Source organism: Mustela lutreola, chromosome 1 (genome assembly GCF_030435805.1).
Source record: "Mustela lutreola isolate mMusLut2 chromosome 1, mMusLut2.pri, whole genome shotgun sequence".
Lineage (NCBI taxonomy): Eukaryota > Metazoa > Chordata > Mammalia > Carnivora > Mustelidae > Mustela > Mustela lutreola.
Window position 1 is genome coordinate 185,183,912 of NC_081290.1, and position 16,287 is coordinate 185,200,198.

At 47.6% G+C, this 16,287-nt stretch overlaps 1 protein-coding gene and 1 long non-coding RNA gene across 16 annotated transcripts in view; one reads left to right on the forward strand and one right to left on the reverse strand.

The window, feature by feature from the left end:
• The window catches only part of NCAM1 (neural cell adhesion molecule 1), a 300,947-nt gene that overhangs the window by 269,484 nt on the left and 15,176 nt on the right, over positions 1–16,287 (forward strand). For 5 of the 8 annotated variants that reach the window (XM_059180903.1, XM_059180933.1, XM_059180914.1 and 2 more), the window contains 2 exons: positions 9,477–9,601; positions 13,715–13,892. In XM_059180903.1, the coding sequence (XP_059036886.1) occupies positions 9,477–9,601; positions 13,715–13,892 (303 nt within the window). Of the gene's footprint in view, positions 1–9,476; positions 9,602–13,711; positions 13,893–16,287 lie in introns of all 8 variants that reach the window. The other 3 variants (XM_059180921.1, XM_059180928.1, XM_059180940.1) reach the window with 1 other exon arrangement.
• LOC131836026 (uncharacterized) overlaps positions 13,251–16,287 on the reverse strand; it is a 44,904-nt gene continuing 41,867 nt past the window's right edge. For 6 of the 8 annotated variants that reach the window (XR_009355486.1, XR_009355487.1, XR_009355485.1 and 3 more), the window contains 2 exons: positions 15,569–15,644; positions 13,251–15,460 (listed from right to left, as the gene is read on the reverse strand). This is a non-coding gene — a long non-coding RNA (uncharacterized LOC131836026). Of the gene's footprint in view, positions 15,461–15,568; positions 15,658–16,287 lie in introns of all 8 variants that reach the window. The other 2 variants (XR_009355489.1, XR_009355483.1) reach the window with 1 other exon arrangement.

Here is a 16,287-nt window from a genome sequence, read left to right on the forward strand (position 1 = left end):
CTCAGTAGTGACATCAAAAGAGAAGAAAGTTTGTTTTTGTTTGTTTGTTTGTTTTGGGCACCACTTGACTACTGACCAAAATTATAGGTCCCAGTGGATCCTGGGATATGAGGAAAGACAGTCACAATTGGGCAGCGACTTGTATTTACCATGAGCGTAATCATAAAGAGGAAGGTAGTGGTCATCAGCCAGTCAGTAGAGCTGAAAAAAATTTCTGTTATTTTTGCCCGTGTGTGTGTGTTAATCCTTATATAATCATGAATTCATGAATGAATGAAGGTACCCTAGATAAGACCAAAAGAGAAACCGATCAGTTGCTTATAATTCCAGCTGGGCACTGTTGGTTGGAATGTTCCAGAGCCTGTGTGGTTTGGAACAATAGGGCGGACAGGTTCTATCAGCGCAGTGGCAAGGGATGTGTGACTGGGCTAAACGATTTCTCCTGCAGTATTTCTAAACAGTGGTGTGTTTTGAACAGAAAGGTACCTCCACCTCCCCTCTTTGCCCTCTTTGGCTTCAACCAGCCAAAGCCTGAACTTCCCCTTGATCCAGGGCAGGAAACCCAAAATGCCTTTTGACGAGGCAGGTTATTCAGTAACGAATTAGACCGTAAATACAAGACAAAAAGGAATGTAGAGCAAGTCAAACAAGAAAACCTTTTTTTTTTTTTTCATTGTCAAGGTCAAATCCATATCTTATTGGTGCAGCCAAAAGTCTGGAGAAATAATTGTACCCAGATTGTCCAAATGTCCAGGCCCTTGTTCAGCGTCAGAGTGTTAGCTTACGAGGCCAGGGGTTCAGTTTCATTGCCAGATGTCAACAGAGCCATCATCTCAGCCACCAGAAGGAAACCTGTTCCCTTCTGCACTGGCTTCCGCCTTTGTAGGTGGCTCAGTTCGGGTATCTCACTGGGGGCTCCGGGATAATGTGGGTCGATGAACAGGGGAGTGAGAAAGGACCTGCAGGACTGCATTCTCCGGCCTGTGTCCCCCAGATCTTATTCAGCCCATCCCCCTCTCCATATGCATCACGTGAAACAGGAAATGGCTTTTCTCCATATAATACAATATTTTGTACCTTCAGGGCACACAGTCTTGGGACTTTTCCTGCATGACCCATGTTCTCTCTCATCGCCCTTGTTTCCCAAGGATGCCGAGACATTTCTGGACTCTGTGAATAATAACTTGCTTTTTTTTCTTTTCCTTCAGCAGTCTCCTGGATTGACTTTGACCTCCGGGTCCTGAAAGAACCACCTCCCTATTTCCAAACAAGCGTACGCCCTCCTTGATGTATTAATATGCAGTGTTGCAACTGTATCTAATGCTTATTGGTGTCGTTAACCAAATGCCCTTATCGATTTATTATCCTCCTATTTCCGGGCAGTTTGTCCTCCCAATGTTTCCTATATATGCTGCTAATTTAATTTGATTTCTCCTTTTATTTAGTCTGTGATTTTGTTGTTGATTTTTTTTCCCTGCCCATTGTTTACATCAGTTTTTAATTTTTTTGTATTTTCCATGTGACCTCCTCCACTTTCCTTTCAACCAATCATGTGCGTGCGTATCATGTGACTTTGTCATGTGGCTTGCATGATGCTGATGATGTCGTCCGCGCTGGTGAACAGAAGGTAAAACTCTTTGTTCTGATTAGGTAACTACACCTGGGACCACAGCCTGGCACCTAGAGCCCACTCGTTTCTTCCTGTCTCCGATTTCCCGAGCGAAGCCATTTGAGAGATTTGCTCTCGTTCTCAGTTGCCCTCTAGAATTCATCATTCTTTGCAGCCTTGACATGACGATTTGATACTGGGACAGCCTTTGGTTTAACCTTTCACTTGGAGAAACTCGGCCCTGCAAACTGCCATCTATAGTGAAACCACGTTTGCCCCGGGGCAGTGGGCCAACTTGAATTTTTACCCAGTAGTTCGTAAAAATTATTTCCCAGAAAGCAGTTTTGCAAATTACCTTTGCAACATTGTTATTTAACTTTATCCAGTAGTCCTGAAAAACCACAGTTGCTCTAAAATGAGTCATGTCCGTGAAAATGTGAAATGTATCTGTTTGCAACCCTGAAAGGCTACAGAGAGAAATGTATCCATTACAGTGGTTCTGTTTGCTCAAAACCAATGAGAGCACTTCATAAAATTCATGCAAATTGAGGACTTAACTGAAACGAGAGTTCTAAGAATTTGGAATTAAAGCAGTTTGGATCGTTGATGTGTCACTGTTTAAGAGTGACCCTCCCCCTGGGCAGTGGGGACAAGAAATCACAGCTAGAAGTTGGCAGTTACCATGACTAGAGATCTCTTTGTAATCGAGAAGCACATGATTGACCCTTACAGCAAAGGAAATAAAATTATAGCCTAATTAAGCACAGAGCGGTGACAAAATAATTAGTTAATATTGTGACTGTCACAACCTTGTGAAAACATTTCTCACTTATCATAAAGAGAAAAGGAAGCCTCTGCTCACAGCTTCCCCACTGTAAAATCAAACACCTATTCGAAACCTGCCCTGGGAGTCATCTGCATTCTGTTCTCTTCTAACTGAAACTCGCACGTCAGATCACAACCTGAGACACACACGGGCTGCATTGATCACGAAAGCCAGACTAACACGAATAACCGCCCAGTGTGCCCGTGCATGCGAGGGGGTCCCCGTTTGGCCTCACATCTCTGAGGAACTGTCTGGGCGATATCCACACGGACAAAACCATCCACAGCTGTCTCGCATGCATGTTCTCTGTTCCTGGTCTGTCCTATCGTTTCGTGACCCCGACGTGTGTGAGCCCTGCATACTGACCACCTCCGGAGACGTCAGCCTTCTGGGCGTGGCCACTGTGCTCTTTTTGAGTCCCATTTACAACCAGAGTCCTGGACTAGGTCTTGGGTCAGAGCCGTCTATCATTTCCAAAAAGATGTTTGGTGTTAACGCTGTATGAAGTAAGGGTGTCCCCAAAACAGGGGAGTATCAGATGTGCTAAGGACTTTGACCTGCCTTTAAAAGGTGACCCAATCTGGGAGTCTTAGGACAGACAATACTCAGAGCCTATGATTTTCTAAACTCCCAAGTCTCACCCAAAATGCTGTGATTTCATTATTCCCCTGAGGGGAACCGTGTTCTTTTAAGACTTGAGGTGACGGCTCCAAGGCTAATGTACTAGGGAAAAACCTGGATCTTCCCCTGAGATCTGAAGCAGGAGCAGATGTGGAGTTGAAACCCGTTAGTTTCTGTCTTAAAAACAAGTGTAGTCATTTCCGTGCAGTGCTGTCATTCAGGACGAACCAAAGCACCACACGAACGAGGTTGAAACTGACCCACACCTCTGAAGAGAGATCTCTTCCAGAGGTTTTAAGCAAAGCAAGAAATGTTTGAAGATGTTTCCTGCAATTGCCCTAGAAACGCACCTTAGCAATGGCCTTGGGTGTCGGTAAAAATGTGGCCAGTACTAAAAAAAAAAAAAAAAAAAATCCCTTAAGTGCCAGGGGAATTTGGAAGCATGAATACTCCCTGATCAAAGCACATTTCCCTTGTGGGACAGACTTCTCTGGCCATTTGCAAAGGGACAAGCAGAGGACTCCTTATACAGATGAACAGAAAGCAGCAGGAAATGGTTTTTAATAATAAAATTGAAGGGAATGGGCAGAGCAGAGCAACTAAAGTTTATGGGGGAGAGAAAGCTTAGTTAAGAACACGAGAACACGATCACCCCCTTTCTCTGGACATGAGTAAGGCTTTCAGGTGAGAGGGGCCTCACTGAGGAAGGTATAGTGAGCAGGGAGTCTCCCAGGAGGGGACTTGCTGTGCCGAGCTACGGTGCGCCCGTGCTGAAGTTTATTTTTAATATCCTGGCGCCTGGTCACGGCCCGACCTCCTTCCTCCAGTTACTCCCATCAGCCATGAGGACTCTGTGGAAATGGGCCTCCTCCCCCTCCCCACCCCCAGCATGTGTGCGCTGAGAAGCCCCCTGCACCCCCTGTCCGTGTGCCGCATGTCTGAGCATGGTTCCCCGGCCCCCAACCCATTCATAATGATGTTCTTTTCTTTAGCTACTGACACTGCCTCTCCTACTAGGACATGCTGATTCTGATGAACTAAACTCTGTAACACCCACTCTTCCTTCTTAGATTGAAAACATCACTAACCACCCCTTCCACTACCTCCTTTATTTTTTTTACAGCTGTGTGTCTGGAATGCCACGGGTCTCTGGCAGGTCGGCCCAGACTTGTCACCAGGGGTTCTGCTCTAATTGCCTTTATTCCGAAGGATTCTCTGCACTGGTGGCAGAGAGCTAGCGTGAAGGGTCTGCAGGGGGAGGCAGTGACGTGTATTGGCCCAAATCCCAGGTGCAGAGGCCGGGGGCTCTGGAAAGGGCCCAGTTCCCTAGGGCGTAGCAGTGTGAGGTCTGAAACCTCCCAGGGCCTCATGCTTCTTTCTGAGTAACCTAATGTGCGTAAAATAGTGTCGTGCACAACCTCCCTTGCGGCCTCGGAGGCAGGAGCTGAGTTCATTGTTGGGGGCTATTTTGGTCCTAACTTCCTCAGCCTGGACACAAGCCACACCTTCGTGGTCATATTTTCTTTTTAGGTTGATGAAACAAAGATAATTGATCAACTAATCTGTTGGTGTTTTCATGACACCCACGAGAAGGGACTCGATGCCTCTGTGGTTCAGTCTGTCGAAGTTCATTTGTTGCTGTTTCACTCATGCCCCAGGCTGCCGTTGGTCTCCCCAGCCGCCCCCCAGCCTCCCCCCAGCTCATACACTCACATCCATAATTCCCGAGGAACCCAATTTGAAAGGGACGTGTAGGCCAGATGCCCCCATGACCGTGGCCTCAGAGTGAAACGTCCTTTCTGTAAGAGCCGTGCCCTCTCATCGTGCCCCCCAGTGTTTCCTGGAACCTGTAACCAGGATAGCAAAGAGTTAAGTCGTGTCAGCACAAGCAAATTCTTAACAACAAAGAGGAAAGAGCTCAGGAGAAAAGGAACACTTGACTCCCAAGGCCTGTTTTGGGGGCCCAGGGCTTAGGACAAATGGAAACCCATCCCACTGTTGGCCCCTCGCTAGGACTGTCAGCCCCCTTGGTACCCCTAGAGTAGCCAGGTGGGCCGTCAGAGGGGGCATCACAGGGACTTGGAGGCTCCAAGGCACATTGGACTCACCTGTTCGGCAGAGAGCTCGGTCTCAGGAAGGACAATTAGGCTAGCAACTGCACATCCTGCTTCCCTTAGGTAATTTGCCCATCCGCCAAGGACCAGCCAGACTTCTCACCTCTTGTAATTTCCAACGTTCCTGAGTTGGAAAGACCTAATGGGCTTCCTATTTGAATAGCCAAATCATACACTGTGCGCTTTTCTAAACAAGTAACAAAAAGGCATCCCTATGCTTCAGATTGGTTTTTAATTGCTTGCAAGAAGTAGTTCAGGGCAGGGAGCAGGAGTTAGGATACGCAAAAGTAACAGAATTTGTGATGCCAGACAATCCTGTTTGATAGAAAAAGGGAGAGAGTCCAATGGGAGCCCTGCATCTGTCCCTGGTTTGCACTCAGATGCCCAAAACTGTGCCGTCCCCAAGTGGATGAGGAAAGAGTATGGGTCGGGCCTCCCTGAGCACTTCAGTCAAAAGATAAATAGAATTCTTGGTACTTGGGCATTTGTCAGTGAGAACTAGAGTCTTGTTTTCCTTTTCAAATTCACAAATGCTGTCCACACACCCTGGGCTTTGCTATAATTTGTGTTGTGGAACTCAGATACCCAGCAGTAAGATTTCTGACCTCAGGGCTTGTGCTGATCAGGGGAGGGGCATGAAGCCGACTCCGATTTTAGGGCACAATAGCACAAAAATGACAACCTACAATCTGCAAAGCCAGAAATAGACATTTCAATTACAATCTCTAAGGGGAATTTATAGGACCTGCCTGTAACATTTCTGACTGTATGCCGTCTCTGTGGCATCTTCTTATTTTCTGGCACACACGACTTACATTCTTCAAGCAAATACCAGGGCTGCCTAATATTTTATATTTGTTATCAGCAAGGTTTATTTTTAAGGCGCTGTTGGGGTTTTTTTAGTCTTTACATAAAATATTTTGGGGGGGATGAATTTTACTCATGGCTGAAGCTAAATTCCGAAGGTGTAATTAACCCCAGGGGTTTTCTTGGAGCAACCTGCCGACTGCTGCTGAATTGCAAACCAACATTTACAAATAATTACAATATTGGTTTTGCTGAAATTACCCATAATGATTTCAATCAGAGAAGCCATTTCAGAACAGAGCGCACATTGGGACCCTCTAAATAATTTCCTCTCCTGATAGTGTTCAGTAAAGCAGTGAGCCTCCCAAATGCCAAGGCCCATTTCTCCAGCATCAGCCAGACGTCAGACGTGGCTAGAGCCGCCTTCTTGCCGAGAGCTCAGGAAGCAGTTTCTTTAGCCAATTTGTAATCTTTAGAAGAACTGACAGATGGTGGACATTTGAAGATGGATAAGACAGTTCATTTGGCAAACAAAACCTTGTCTTGTTTACCTTTGAGAAGCCAATGCCTAAGGGTCTACCTAGTACCTAGAAGGGAGATACTCGGTAAACGTTTGTGGAGTAAGTCAGAGTTAAAGCACTTGAAGTGATAACACCTAAATGTTACACGATATGCTCTCAATTCTATGAGACAGTTAAACGTATGTGTCAGAATGATGTAGTCATCACTCCGATGAAATGATAGTGACAGAGAGCATTCCAGCTTTGGTCAATGTTAGAACTGTGTTCTAACCGCGCCGTAGAGTCTTTAGTGATATCTCTGTGATTCCGTTTTTTCTGAGACACATTTGAGGATAAGACTTGACTACTTTCATTGGGGCTGTTGGTTTCCGCAGAAGTTCCTTGGCCAGATTTTTGTTCAGAGGTCTTTGAAGAGAGCTGGGGGAGGTCTCTTTTCGAAGACAGGACTTTTAGGAGGATAACGTTTTAAATTGTTTAAAAAAAAAAAAAAAAAAAGACAACCGTGTGCCTTAGAGATGTGGAATTAGTGATCTGGGGGTACATCGCCCTGAAATTGGCAGGACATCCTTATTTTGAGTCTCTTTCACAGTGTTGTGAAAATGACCAAGGTGTTCTTGGATAGTTCATCCTAAGGCAGTGACTGACTTCAGGTCACAGCGCTGGCAGAGGGAGAGCGGGCCCTGGAGAACACCCAGGCCAGGGCCCCTAGTCTGCATCTGCGGATAGTGAGGCAGAGGCCTAAGCGATTAGTTTTACAGGGACCCCCACAAACATGAAAGGGAGCACCTTTTCTAAGTAGATACTCCCCACCCCCCCCAAAGCAAAGGCCTTAGGGGAAGGACTGGGTCCTTGCCTGGTGAGTGTGTCAGAAGGGCCATGATGCTGCCTCCTTCCCTCCTTAAGGCAGATAGACCACCACCGAGTTAGTGTCACAATTCCAAATATGGAAGTCGTCATCCGTGCCCATCCCTATTTGGGCCACGATCCCTCCCCGTCTGCCTGGGACTGAGGGTTGTTCCAGAGCGCAGGACTTGCCCGGGCCAGCCAGGATGAGTTGGTCACCCTGCTTCAGAGATTAGGATTAGAAAGTTCCACTGGGCCTTGTGATTCCATTTGTTCAGCACGGGTGACTCTCCACAGACCTGCCCCGTTCTGACGTAGCCTCCACGGGGTTTGAGGTTCTTCATACACTGGATATTCATAACGATATAAGCCACAACTAAGCTTCTGCGACTTAGTCCAAACGAATTTGGAAAGTGTGCCCCCCTTGACATTATCTAAACCAAATTCCTAAATGTCCTCCACTGAAGAGTTGAGGCCAGTGGCTAGGGAGTGGCACAAAAATAGGACATGTCTTTGCCTAAAACCTTGTTTTTATCTTTTTTAATTCTTGGTTTTCTTTGTCCTTCATCACCAATCGAGGAAAACAAGCCACAAGCACAATTTTTCCTAAATCCTTTCTCCCTCAGACATTAAGATGAGGCATCCTCCCATCACGCACCCCCACGTGTCCCCATCACCATGGCTTCGCAGGCCTAAGTGTGCACACAGATCGCCCGGGGATCTTGTTAAAACGGAATCTGCATTTCTGATGAGCTCTGGGTGGTATGCGTGCTACAGGCCCAGGCCGAGTAGCAAGGGCTGTCCTTGAGTGCTACCTCTCTGGTTCCTTCTTGTCTCAGAGGGAGGGGCAGATGAGCAGCCGTCGTGAGGTTCCCGAAGTAGCTGAATGAGGAGGACGGGCTGAATGGCTTTGCCGGTGGCCTTGTCACAAATGGCCAATGGTACACTTTGGGATGATGAGGTCCGAAGCTTAGTGACAGACCTTTCTGGGTTTTCGGTCACATGTCTGTGATCCTGTCCTCCAACAGACAAGCCAAGACAACCCACAGGAGGGTGATTATTGGATAGACTCTCCCCAGTTTCTGTCAGAGGCCATGAACTAGACATAGAGTTATGTCCTCGTAGGAGATGCATGATCCCAAGTGCATTAAATCTCCACTGGGACCCCTACCAGACCTTCTCTCACCTCCCTGCTTCTAGTATCCACTTATGATGTAGCTTGTCTTAACGTAAGACAGTGTCTTACAGAGGAACCATCCCAGCCCTAGTAGTTCGTCCCGTACGAGCCCAGCTTCCTTCTCTACCTTGGACTCACAAGCCGAGTGTGTACTGCAAATAGAGACCTCGACTCTTTTCTCTTGAGGAACCCTAAAGACGTTTGTTTCCTCTCTTCTCACAAACAAAAGACTCTAATGATTGTCACTTTAAACAAGGTGCCAAGGATTATCACGCAGGCAACTGAGCCCTGAACGCAGGATATGCTTATAGGAGACTTGCCCCTGGCAGCTTGGGCTTTATTTAAGCACAACTGGAAACTTGTCATGTTTTTAAATGAGTCTAAGTAATAGACTTTAATTCATAGAAAGCAGGTCACAAGCATGCAGCGTTGTTCCACCCCTGCTAGAGATGTGGGTCCCCAGGACCCCCAGGTTGAATCATGTGTCCAGGGAAGAGACTGGCTGTTTTGAAGAATTATTTTCTGGGCTTAAGTTTTCTCCTTAAACACTCTGACACATTTTTCTGTATTTCAGGCCATTCTTCAAAATGTATCAGGCTCATCAAAGTTAAATCTGCAGTTGTAAGAGCAGGCAAAAAGGAAATGCAAGCACTAGGGAGAGACATTAAAAAAAAAAAAAAAATCCTGTTTCTAAAATGGTAAAAGGACTGTGCTATCAGGCAGGGTCTCCCAGAACATTCCCAAAAAGCGCTCCCAGTTTGGGGCTGAGTCTGACGCATTTAACTGGAACCCGAAGTTTTCTATTTATTGCTTTTTCACCATTTGAATTTCTGGGAAAGCAAGAGAAAAAAAACAAAAAAAAAAAACCCAGCCCCACCCCCATCACTACACCCCATGCTTACGGATTGGATTTTCCTTTGTGGGTGAAAATGTCACATGACTGAACTGGCTGTTTCAGGTGAACCCAGCGCACCTAAGCTCGAAGGGCAGATGGGAGAGGACGGAAACTCCATTAAGGTGAACCTGATCAAGCAGGATGACGGCGGCTCCCCCATCAGGCACTACCTGGTCAAGTACCGAGCGGTGAGTGGCTCTGTGGCCCCTGCCCCATCTTCACCCCCACGTCTGCAACCCTAACATCCACCTTGTTAGCACAACAACATGCAAAGCCCAGGTGGGGCAGAAATCGTTCTGTGTCTTGCAGAAGGCTCAAGAGCCCTGGTCAGGGTTTTAAATCCCAAGCTTGACCTACAGCCATCAGGCCATGCCCACACTGGGGCCATTTTTTTTTTTTTTTTTCTTTTTAATTTTGTTTCTTTTCAGTGTTCCAAGACTCATTGTTTATGGATCACACCCAGTGCTCCATGCAATCCGTGCCCTCCTTAGTCCCCACCACCAGGCTCACCCAACCTTCCACCCCCTCCCCTCCAAAACCCTAAGTTTGTTCCTCAGAGTCCACAGTCTCTCATGCTTCGTCTCCCCCTCCAACCTCCCCCAACTCACTTCTCTCCTTCATCCGATGACCTCCATGTTATTCCTTATGTTCCACAAGTAAGTGAAACCACATGATAATTGACTCTCTCTGCTTGATTTATTTCACTCAGCATAATCTCCTCCGGTCCCGTCCATGTTGATATAAAAGTTGGGTATTCATCCTTTCTGATGGAGGCATAATACTCCACTGTATATATGGACCACATCTTCTTTATCCATTCATCCATTGAAGGGCATCTTGGTTCTTTCCAGTTTGGCAACTGTTGCCATTGCTGCTATGAACATTGGGATACAGGGGGCCCTTCTTTTCAATACATCTGTATCTTTGGGGTAAACAGTAGTGCAATTGCAGGGTCATAGGAAAGCTCTATTTTTAATTTCTAAGGAATCTCCACACTGTTTTACAGAGTGGCTGCACCAACTTGCATTCCCACCAAAAGTGGAAGAGGGTTCCCCTTTCTCCACATCCTCTCCAACACTTGTTGTTTCCTGTCCTGTTAATTTCGGCTATTCTAACTGGTGTAAGGTGGTATCTCAATGTGGTTTTGATTTGAATCTCCCTGATGGCTAATGATGATGAACGTTTTTTCATGTGTCTCTTAGCCATTTGTATGTCTTCTTTGGAGAAGTGTCTGTTCATGTCCTCTGCCCATTTTTTGATGTGATTATCTGTTTTTGAGTGTTGAGTTTGAGGAGTTCTTTACAGATCTTGGATACCAGCCCTTTGTCTGTAGTGTCATTTGCAAATATCTCCACCCATTCCGTGGGTTGCCTCTTTGTTTCGCTGTTTCCTTTGCTGTGCAGAAGCTTTTGAACTTGATGAAGTCCCAAAAGTTCATTTTCGTTTTTGTTTCCTTTGCCTTCGGAGACGTGTCTTGAAAGAAGTTGCTGTGGCCGATGTTGAAGAGTTTACTGCCTATGTTCTCCTCTAGGATTTTGATAGATTTCTGCCTCACGCTGAGGTCTTTCATCCATTTCAAGTTTATCCACATGTATGGTCTAAGAGAATGGTCGAGTTTCATTCCTTTTGCTGTCCAATTTTCCCAGCACCATTTATTGAAGAGACTTTTATCCCCTGTATATTTTTTCCTGCTTGGTCAAGGATTAGTTGACCATAGAGTTGAGGGTCCATATCTGGGCTCTCCACTCTGTTCACTGGTCTATGTGTCTGTTTTTGTGCCAGTACCATGCTGTCTTGGTGATCACAGCTTTGTAGTAAAGCTTGAAATCAGGCAATGTGATGCCCCCCGTTTTGTTTTTCTTTTTCAACATTTCCTTAGCAATTTGGGGTCTCTTCTGGTTCCACACAAATTTTAGGATTGTTTGTTCCAGCTCTTTGAAAAATGCTGGTAGAATTTTGATTGGGATGGTATTCAAAGTACTGATGGCTCTAGGCAGTATGGACATTTTAACAATGTTTATTCTTCTGATTTTGAAACCTCTAAATTGACTGAGGTGGTGACAGACTCCTACCACGATTGATTTCTCTGCTGCTTGAACATTTCTACAAAGTGATTTTGCCATTACCTGGTACTTTTTGCAAATAATATACTGGTATCTCATAATCAGTGTATTTGATAAAGTGTGTATTATGGGCTGGGCACTGCAATCATGTGCATTGTCTCCCCATGAGAAACCTGTGAAGTTGGCCTTAGGATTATCTGCCCTTTACCGAGGAAGTAACGTACCCATGTGATCTCTCACAGCTGGGTGAGCAGAGTCTGAATCCGGGTCTGTCTGAAGACACTGGGCTCTTCACCCCTGCCTTAGGCTGCCTTACCATCCCACACCAGAGTCGTTCTCACCTGCCCCTCAGATCCTCCCTGAGCTGGTCTAATCTTGCTCACAGTGAACTTGGCCCTGAACCCTTTCTTCCTGGTTTGCTCACCATCTAAGATCTAAGATGTCATCCTACTTTGTACCTCCAGGCCCCCAAAATGAGAATCCCTCCCACTTTCTTAGGTTTTAGAATGACCCTGGGCCACTGCCAGCACACTCAGTTGCTGAGAGGTCGAGAGGCAGTGTCTGAGCACTGGGAATAGCCTCTTGCTAGGACTTCTTACCTAGCAAGGACTTACCTTACCTAGTAAGGACTTCTTACCTAGGAAATAATGAACCAGAGAGCAGTGTGCTTTCCTGAAACAGAAAGAAAGGATTTTTCAAGGAAGCTGACTTACTCCTCTTTTGATCGGCTGCCGCTGAAGGGATGGGGAGCCCTTGCCTGGTTAGGCTTAATGGAGAGTCACTACAGCAGAGCCCCACCAGGCACACTTCCCAGCTGGTAGGCAGACCTGTCATTCTACTCAGCCCTTCCCCAGTTGATTGCAAAGCCAGGCAGGAGGAGGACATCAGAGGAGGAGCTTCTGTGGACAACCCTGAGGCCAACCTGAGGGGGTCCCTGTGGCTTCCTCACTGTGGAACAGGATCAGGTTTGAGCGGTGGCCCAGCACTGCCCACGGGAAGTGGACAGTGTGGTCAGATGGGCTGTCTCTGGCCCCTGTTAGGCTGATGTGGCCCAGCCAGACATGGGATCCAATTTCGGCTTTACCACTTCCCAATAGGTCACCCAGACTTCCAAAAACCTCCATTTCTCCACCCATAACGTGGAAATGAAAGAGCTCATCAAGTTATTGTAAACATCAGTTATAATATAAGCAAAGCACCTGAAATGTGCCCAACACATGGAACCCCCATCCCCCACCTCATAATACAATAATATCTGCTAAGCGCTCAGCCAGGGCTGGAGACACCTCCCAGATGAGGCCCCCAGAGATGTCAGTTTTCCAGAAGAGCCACTGTGGCTGTGCCTGTCAGGTCTGCCTTTAAAAATTGGTGGGGACAGGACATTGAGCTATGTGAGATTTCAACAGCCTTACCTGTCTTGTCTTCTACTCCAAACGCTCAGTGTTTGCTAAGTATTGTTGTTATATGTTACTAGTATTTTTGTGTAACATAATATTTGCTTTATATTCTGGTTGCCTGTTTTATAGAGTTTACCAAGGAAATCAGCCTTTGAGAGAAAGATAATGTAGACCACTGAATTTCTTTTAAGTTTTTTACAAGACCAGTGCTCTAACCCCTGAGCTATAGGGCCCTTTTAAGTTTTTTAAATTCTAATTGGGCCACTGGTGACCCTGGCCAAGCAAACGTGTGGCCCAACAAAACCCTTCACAGGCTGGGATACAATGAGAAAATAGTGGAAAGCCTAGAAATCATGGGGTCAGGCACACAGTAGGTGTTCAACAAATGGTAATTTTTATTAACAAAATGAACCTATGCCACGTTCCCGTGTGGGAAGGTGAGTCACACAGCTGAGTGGGAGCAACATCCTGAAACCGGACAAGAAGCATATTCGTTGCATGGCTCTTCTGGGGTGTCCATATGCCACGTCTTCCGGAATGTTCTTGAGTCCCTGGGTGCCCTGGATGGCAATGGGACAAGACACTGGAGGGTTGCCCTATGGCACCCGCCATCAGCTGCTGTGCTTACAAAATGCGAGGTTGACCTCCTGACCTTCATTGTCCTTAGGGGTTTTCAGGCTGGTAAAGGACAACCACCCTGGCCTCTCATCGGTTTTTATTTGTATTATTTTGTACTAATAGTAGTGACTCCCTGAAGCACTTCCCGTGAGTGGGTCTCACCAGCATTTTCATCTAAACTATCCTGGTGTCTTGTGTCCTTCCTGCCGGTTTCTCCCAGAAGCTCTCTTCCGAGTGGAAACCAGAGATCCGGCTCCCGTCTGGCAGTGACCACGTCATGCTCAAGTCCCTGGAATGGAATGCGGAGTATGAGGTCTACGTGGTGGCTGAGAACCAGCAGGGGAAGTCCAAGGCGGCTCACTTTGTGTTCAGGACCTCGGCCCAGCCCACGGCCATCCCAGGTATGACGGCCTCTGCTTTTCTGTGAGTTTCCCGCTTGGAATTAATGCACAATGCTTCACCTCCTAACGTGCCTGAACAGCCCCTGACAACTTGCTTGCTGCCAGCCATCCTCATGATTGGTCGCCCGTGCAAAGCTTTGTTGTGCTTTGTACCTATCTGTGCAGTGGGTTGAGATGTATTGGACCCCTGGGAAGGCTTGGCCAAGCATCCTGGGGCAACGGTCCTATGTCATTCAGCCCTGGAGGACGGAGGCTAAGCCGGCCCGCGGGACTCCTCAGATGGGAAAAACCCAGCTCCAGCCAAGCCTTGGCAGTTGGTTGAGTAAGGATCTTTTTTTGAAACCTTATCTACCCTCTGCCATTCCATACAAGGACCCCCTAATTGTTTTTAAGCGCTTTCTTTTCGATGCTTGCTTATTGCACAATCATGGTCCAGACCTCTTCTCTGTGGGGACCCCAAGAGAAGGAAGAGACGGTGCCCAGTTAGTTAAAAATCCCATTTTCTGAGGGCCTCTCCACTGCAACAAAGATTAAATTGAATCGCTTGAAACAGAGCAAGTGGAGAAAGGAGATGTTGGCAAACGCCATCTGTGAAAGGCATCCGCTGGCGACCATGACGGGAGTCGTTCTCCTAGGAGACACAGACCTGTCGCTAGGGATCCAGGACCAACTCAAGTGTGGGAACAAAGTGAGAGTCCTGCCTGCTGGCCCAGCCCCCTTGCCGCTGGTGGTTAGTCTCTGCATTGACCAGACTTCAGAGCAGAAAGCAGTCTTCAACACCACTCTGCTTCTCCAGATCAGCCAGTGCCAGCCACAGGCAGGAGAGGGGGACACCGGCCCTATAGTGCAGCCTGTTGGAAGGGGGCCCCGTAAACTCTCTGCGTCTTCAAGCATAGTAGGAAGATGTCCCAGTCTCCCAGCTGCCTTAGTGTGGCCCCCTCATGCCTGTCCTGTCTCTGATGCTTGCCTGGGGGCTCTGCTCAGTTGTCACAATAGCGCCTCCCAGCGGGAGAAAGAGAGAAAGGTTGTGGCCGCCTAGGACGTGGGCCTGCGTGTGCATGAATGGGTTAAGGAGATGGCAAAGTAAGACCACTGTGGTTTGCAACGGTGGAGTGTGCATGAATGCGTGTGTCTGACAGACATGCGGGGCTCCAGGGAGTGGGCAGGCCAGATGCTGATCAGTCCTACCCTCCACATTGTCAGGCAGGGCTCTTAGTGCCAACAGGCAGCGGTAAAGGCACGGGCATGGCTGCAAGAGGTGTTCTCACTCCTGCTCAGCCCATGTCCAGAGGTGGCCCTACCATCCTGTGCCCCTTCTTTCTTTGTGCTCTTTGGTCCATTTTTCATTGAACTCGATAGTCTGGAGTGTGTCCGTCTGTGTTCAGCCTTTATGGGACGCTTAGGAGTTGGGGGAGTGACAGGTTGAAGTCAGCCCTTTGCAGCGAGAGATTTCTGACGGCACCTGTGGCCCAACCTAGGCAACATAGGCATGTGGCTGGGTTGCGCTGCGTTCCCGTGTTGAGTGCTGCCCCTGGCATCAGCCTGTGGGGCCGGAGCAGTTGGAGACCCTGTGAGTCAGATACAGGAACAGAAGACCTTGTCCTCCCAGGTCCTTCTTGGTAAGCTCCCAGGTGCCCAAGGAAGCCAGAGAGTGCTAGAGGGATGGCTCACCTCACCTGCAAGGGCTCTGCTGTGTGCTGTCTTGAGGTAGTTCTGTGCTTGCTTGGACTTTCCTGGCCATGTTGTTGGGACCTGTGGACAAAACCTGTGAATTTTAAGCTGTGCATTCGTGGTGGGATCGGCGGTCAGCAGGATGGCAGGAGGTGAGGCGTGCAGACTAGTTCATCTGGAACAGTGGGGGGGTGGGGGAGGCAGGCCGTGGCGCCCGAGGAGGAAGAGTCCGACCTCTCACTGAGATGCTTATGGTGCATCTCTTCTACCACACGCAGAAAGCTGTAGAGGCTAGGAGGCTGTGGACAGGCTCGTTGACTGTTCCTAAGAGGCCTGACCTTAGTCAAAGGTAACACTCTCCTAATCACACTCCTGGATTTGACTGCAGAGGCTCTGTTCTCTCACTTGAATTTCATTTGCTCGCTGACCCCTAACCCCCAAATTCGCCCTGCTGTGCTGCTTCTGGCCTTGCTGAGCTTCGGAACTGGCCTTACGGGAGTAATACCATACTGAGCTCTTCTCTAACCTTTGTCAGTTTAATTTACTAAGTTGAATTAACCTTTGATTCTTGCGTTTTCTATATTTGACCTAATTTTTTTTTCTTTTTATCTATTTTTTTTTCTCTGTTTCTGTCTCTACCTTCTCTTTCCTTCTCCCCCTCCCCTTCCTGTGTCTGTCGTCACACATCTCACCTTGGACGTCCATCCCTGGGACATCCCCACTG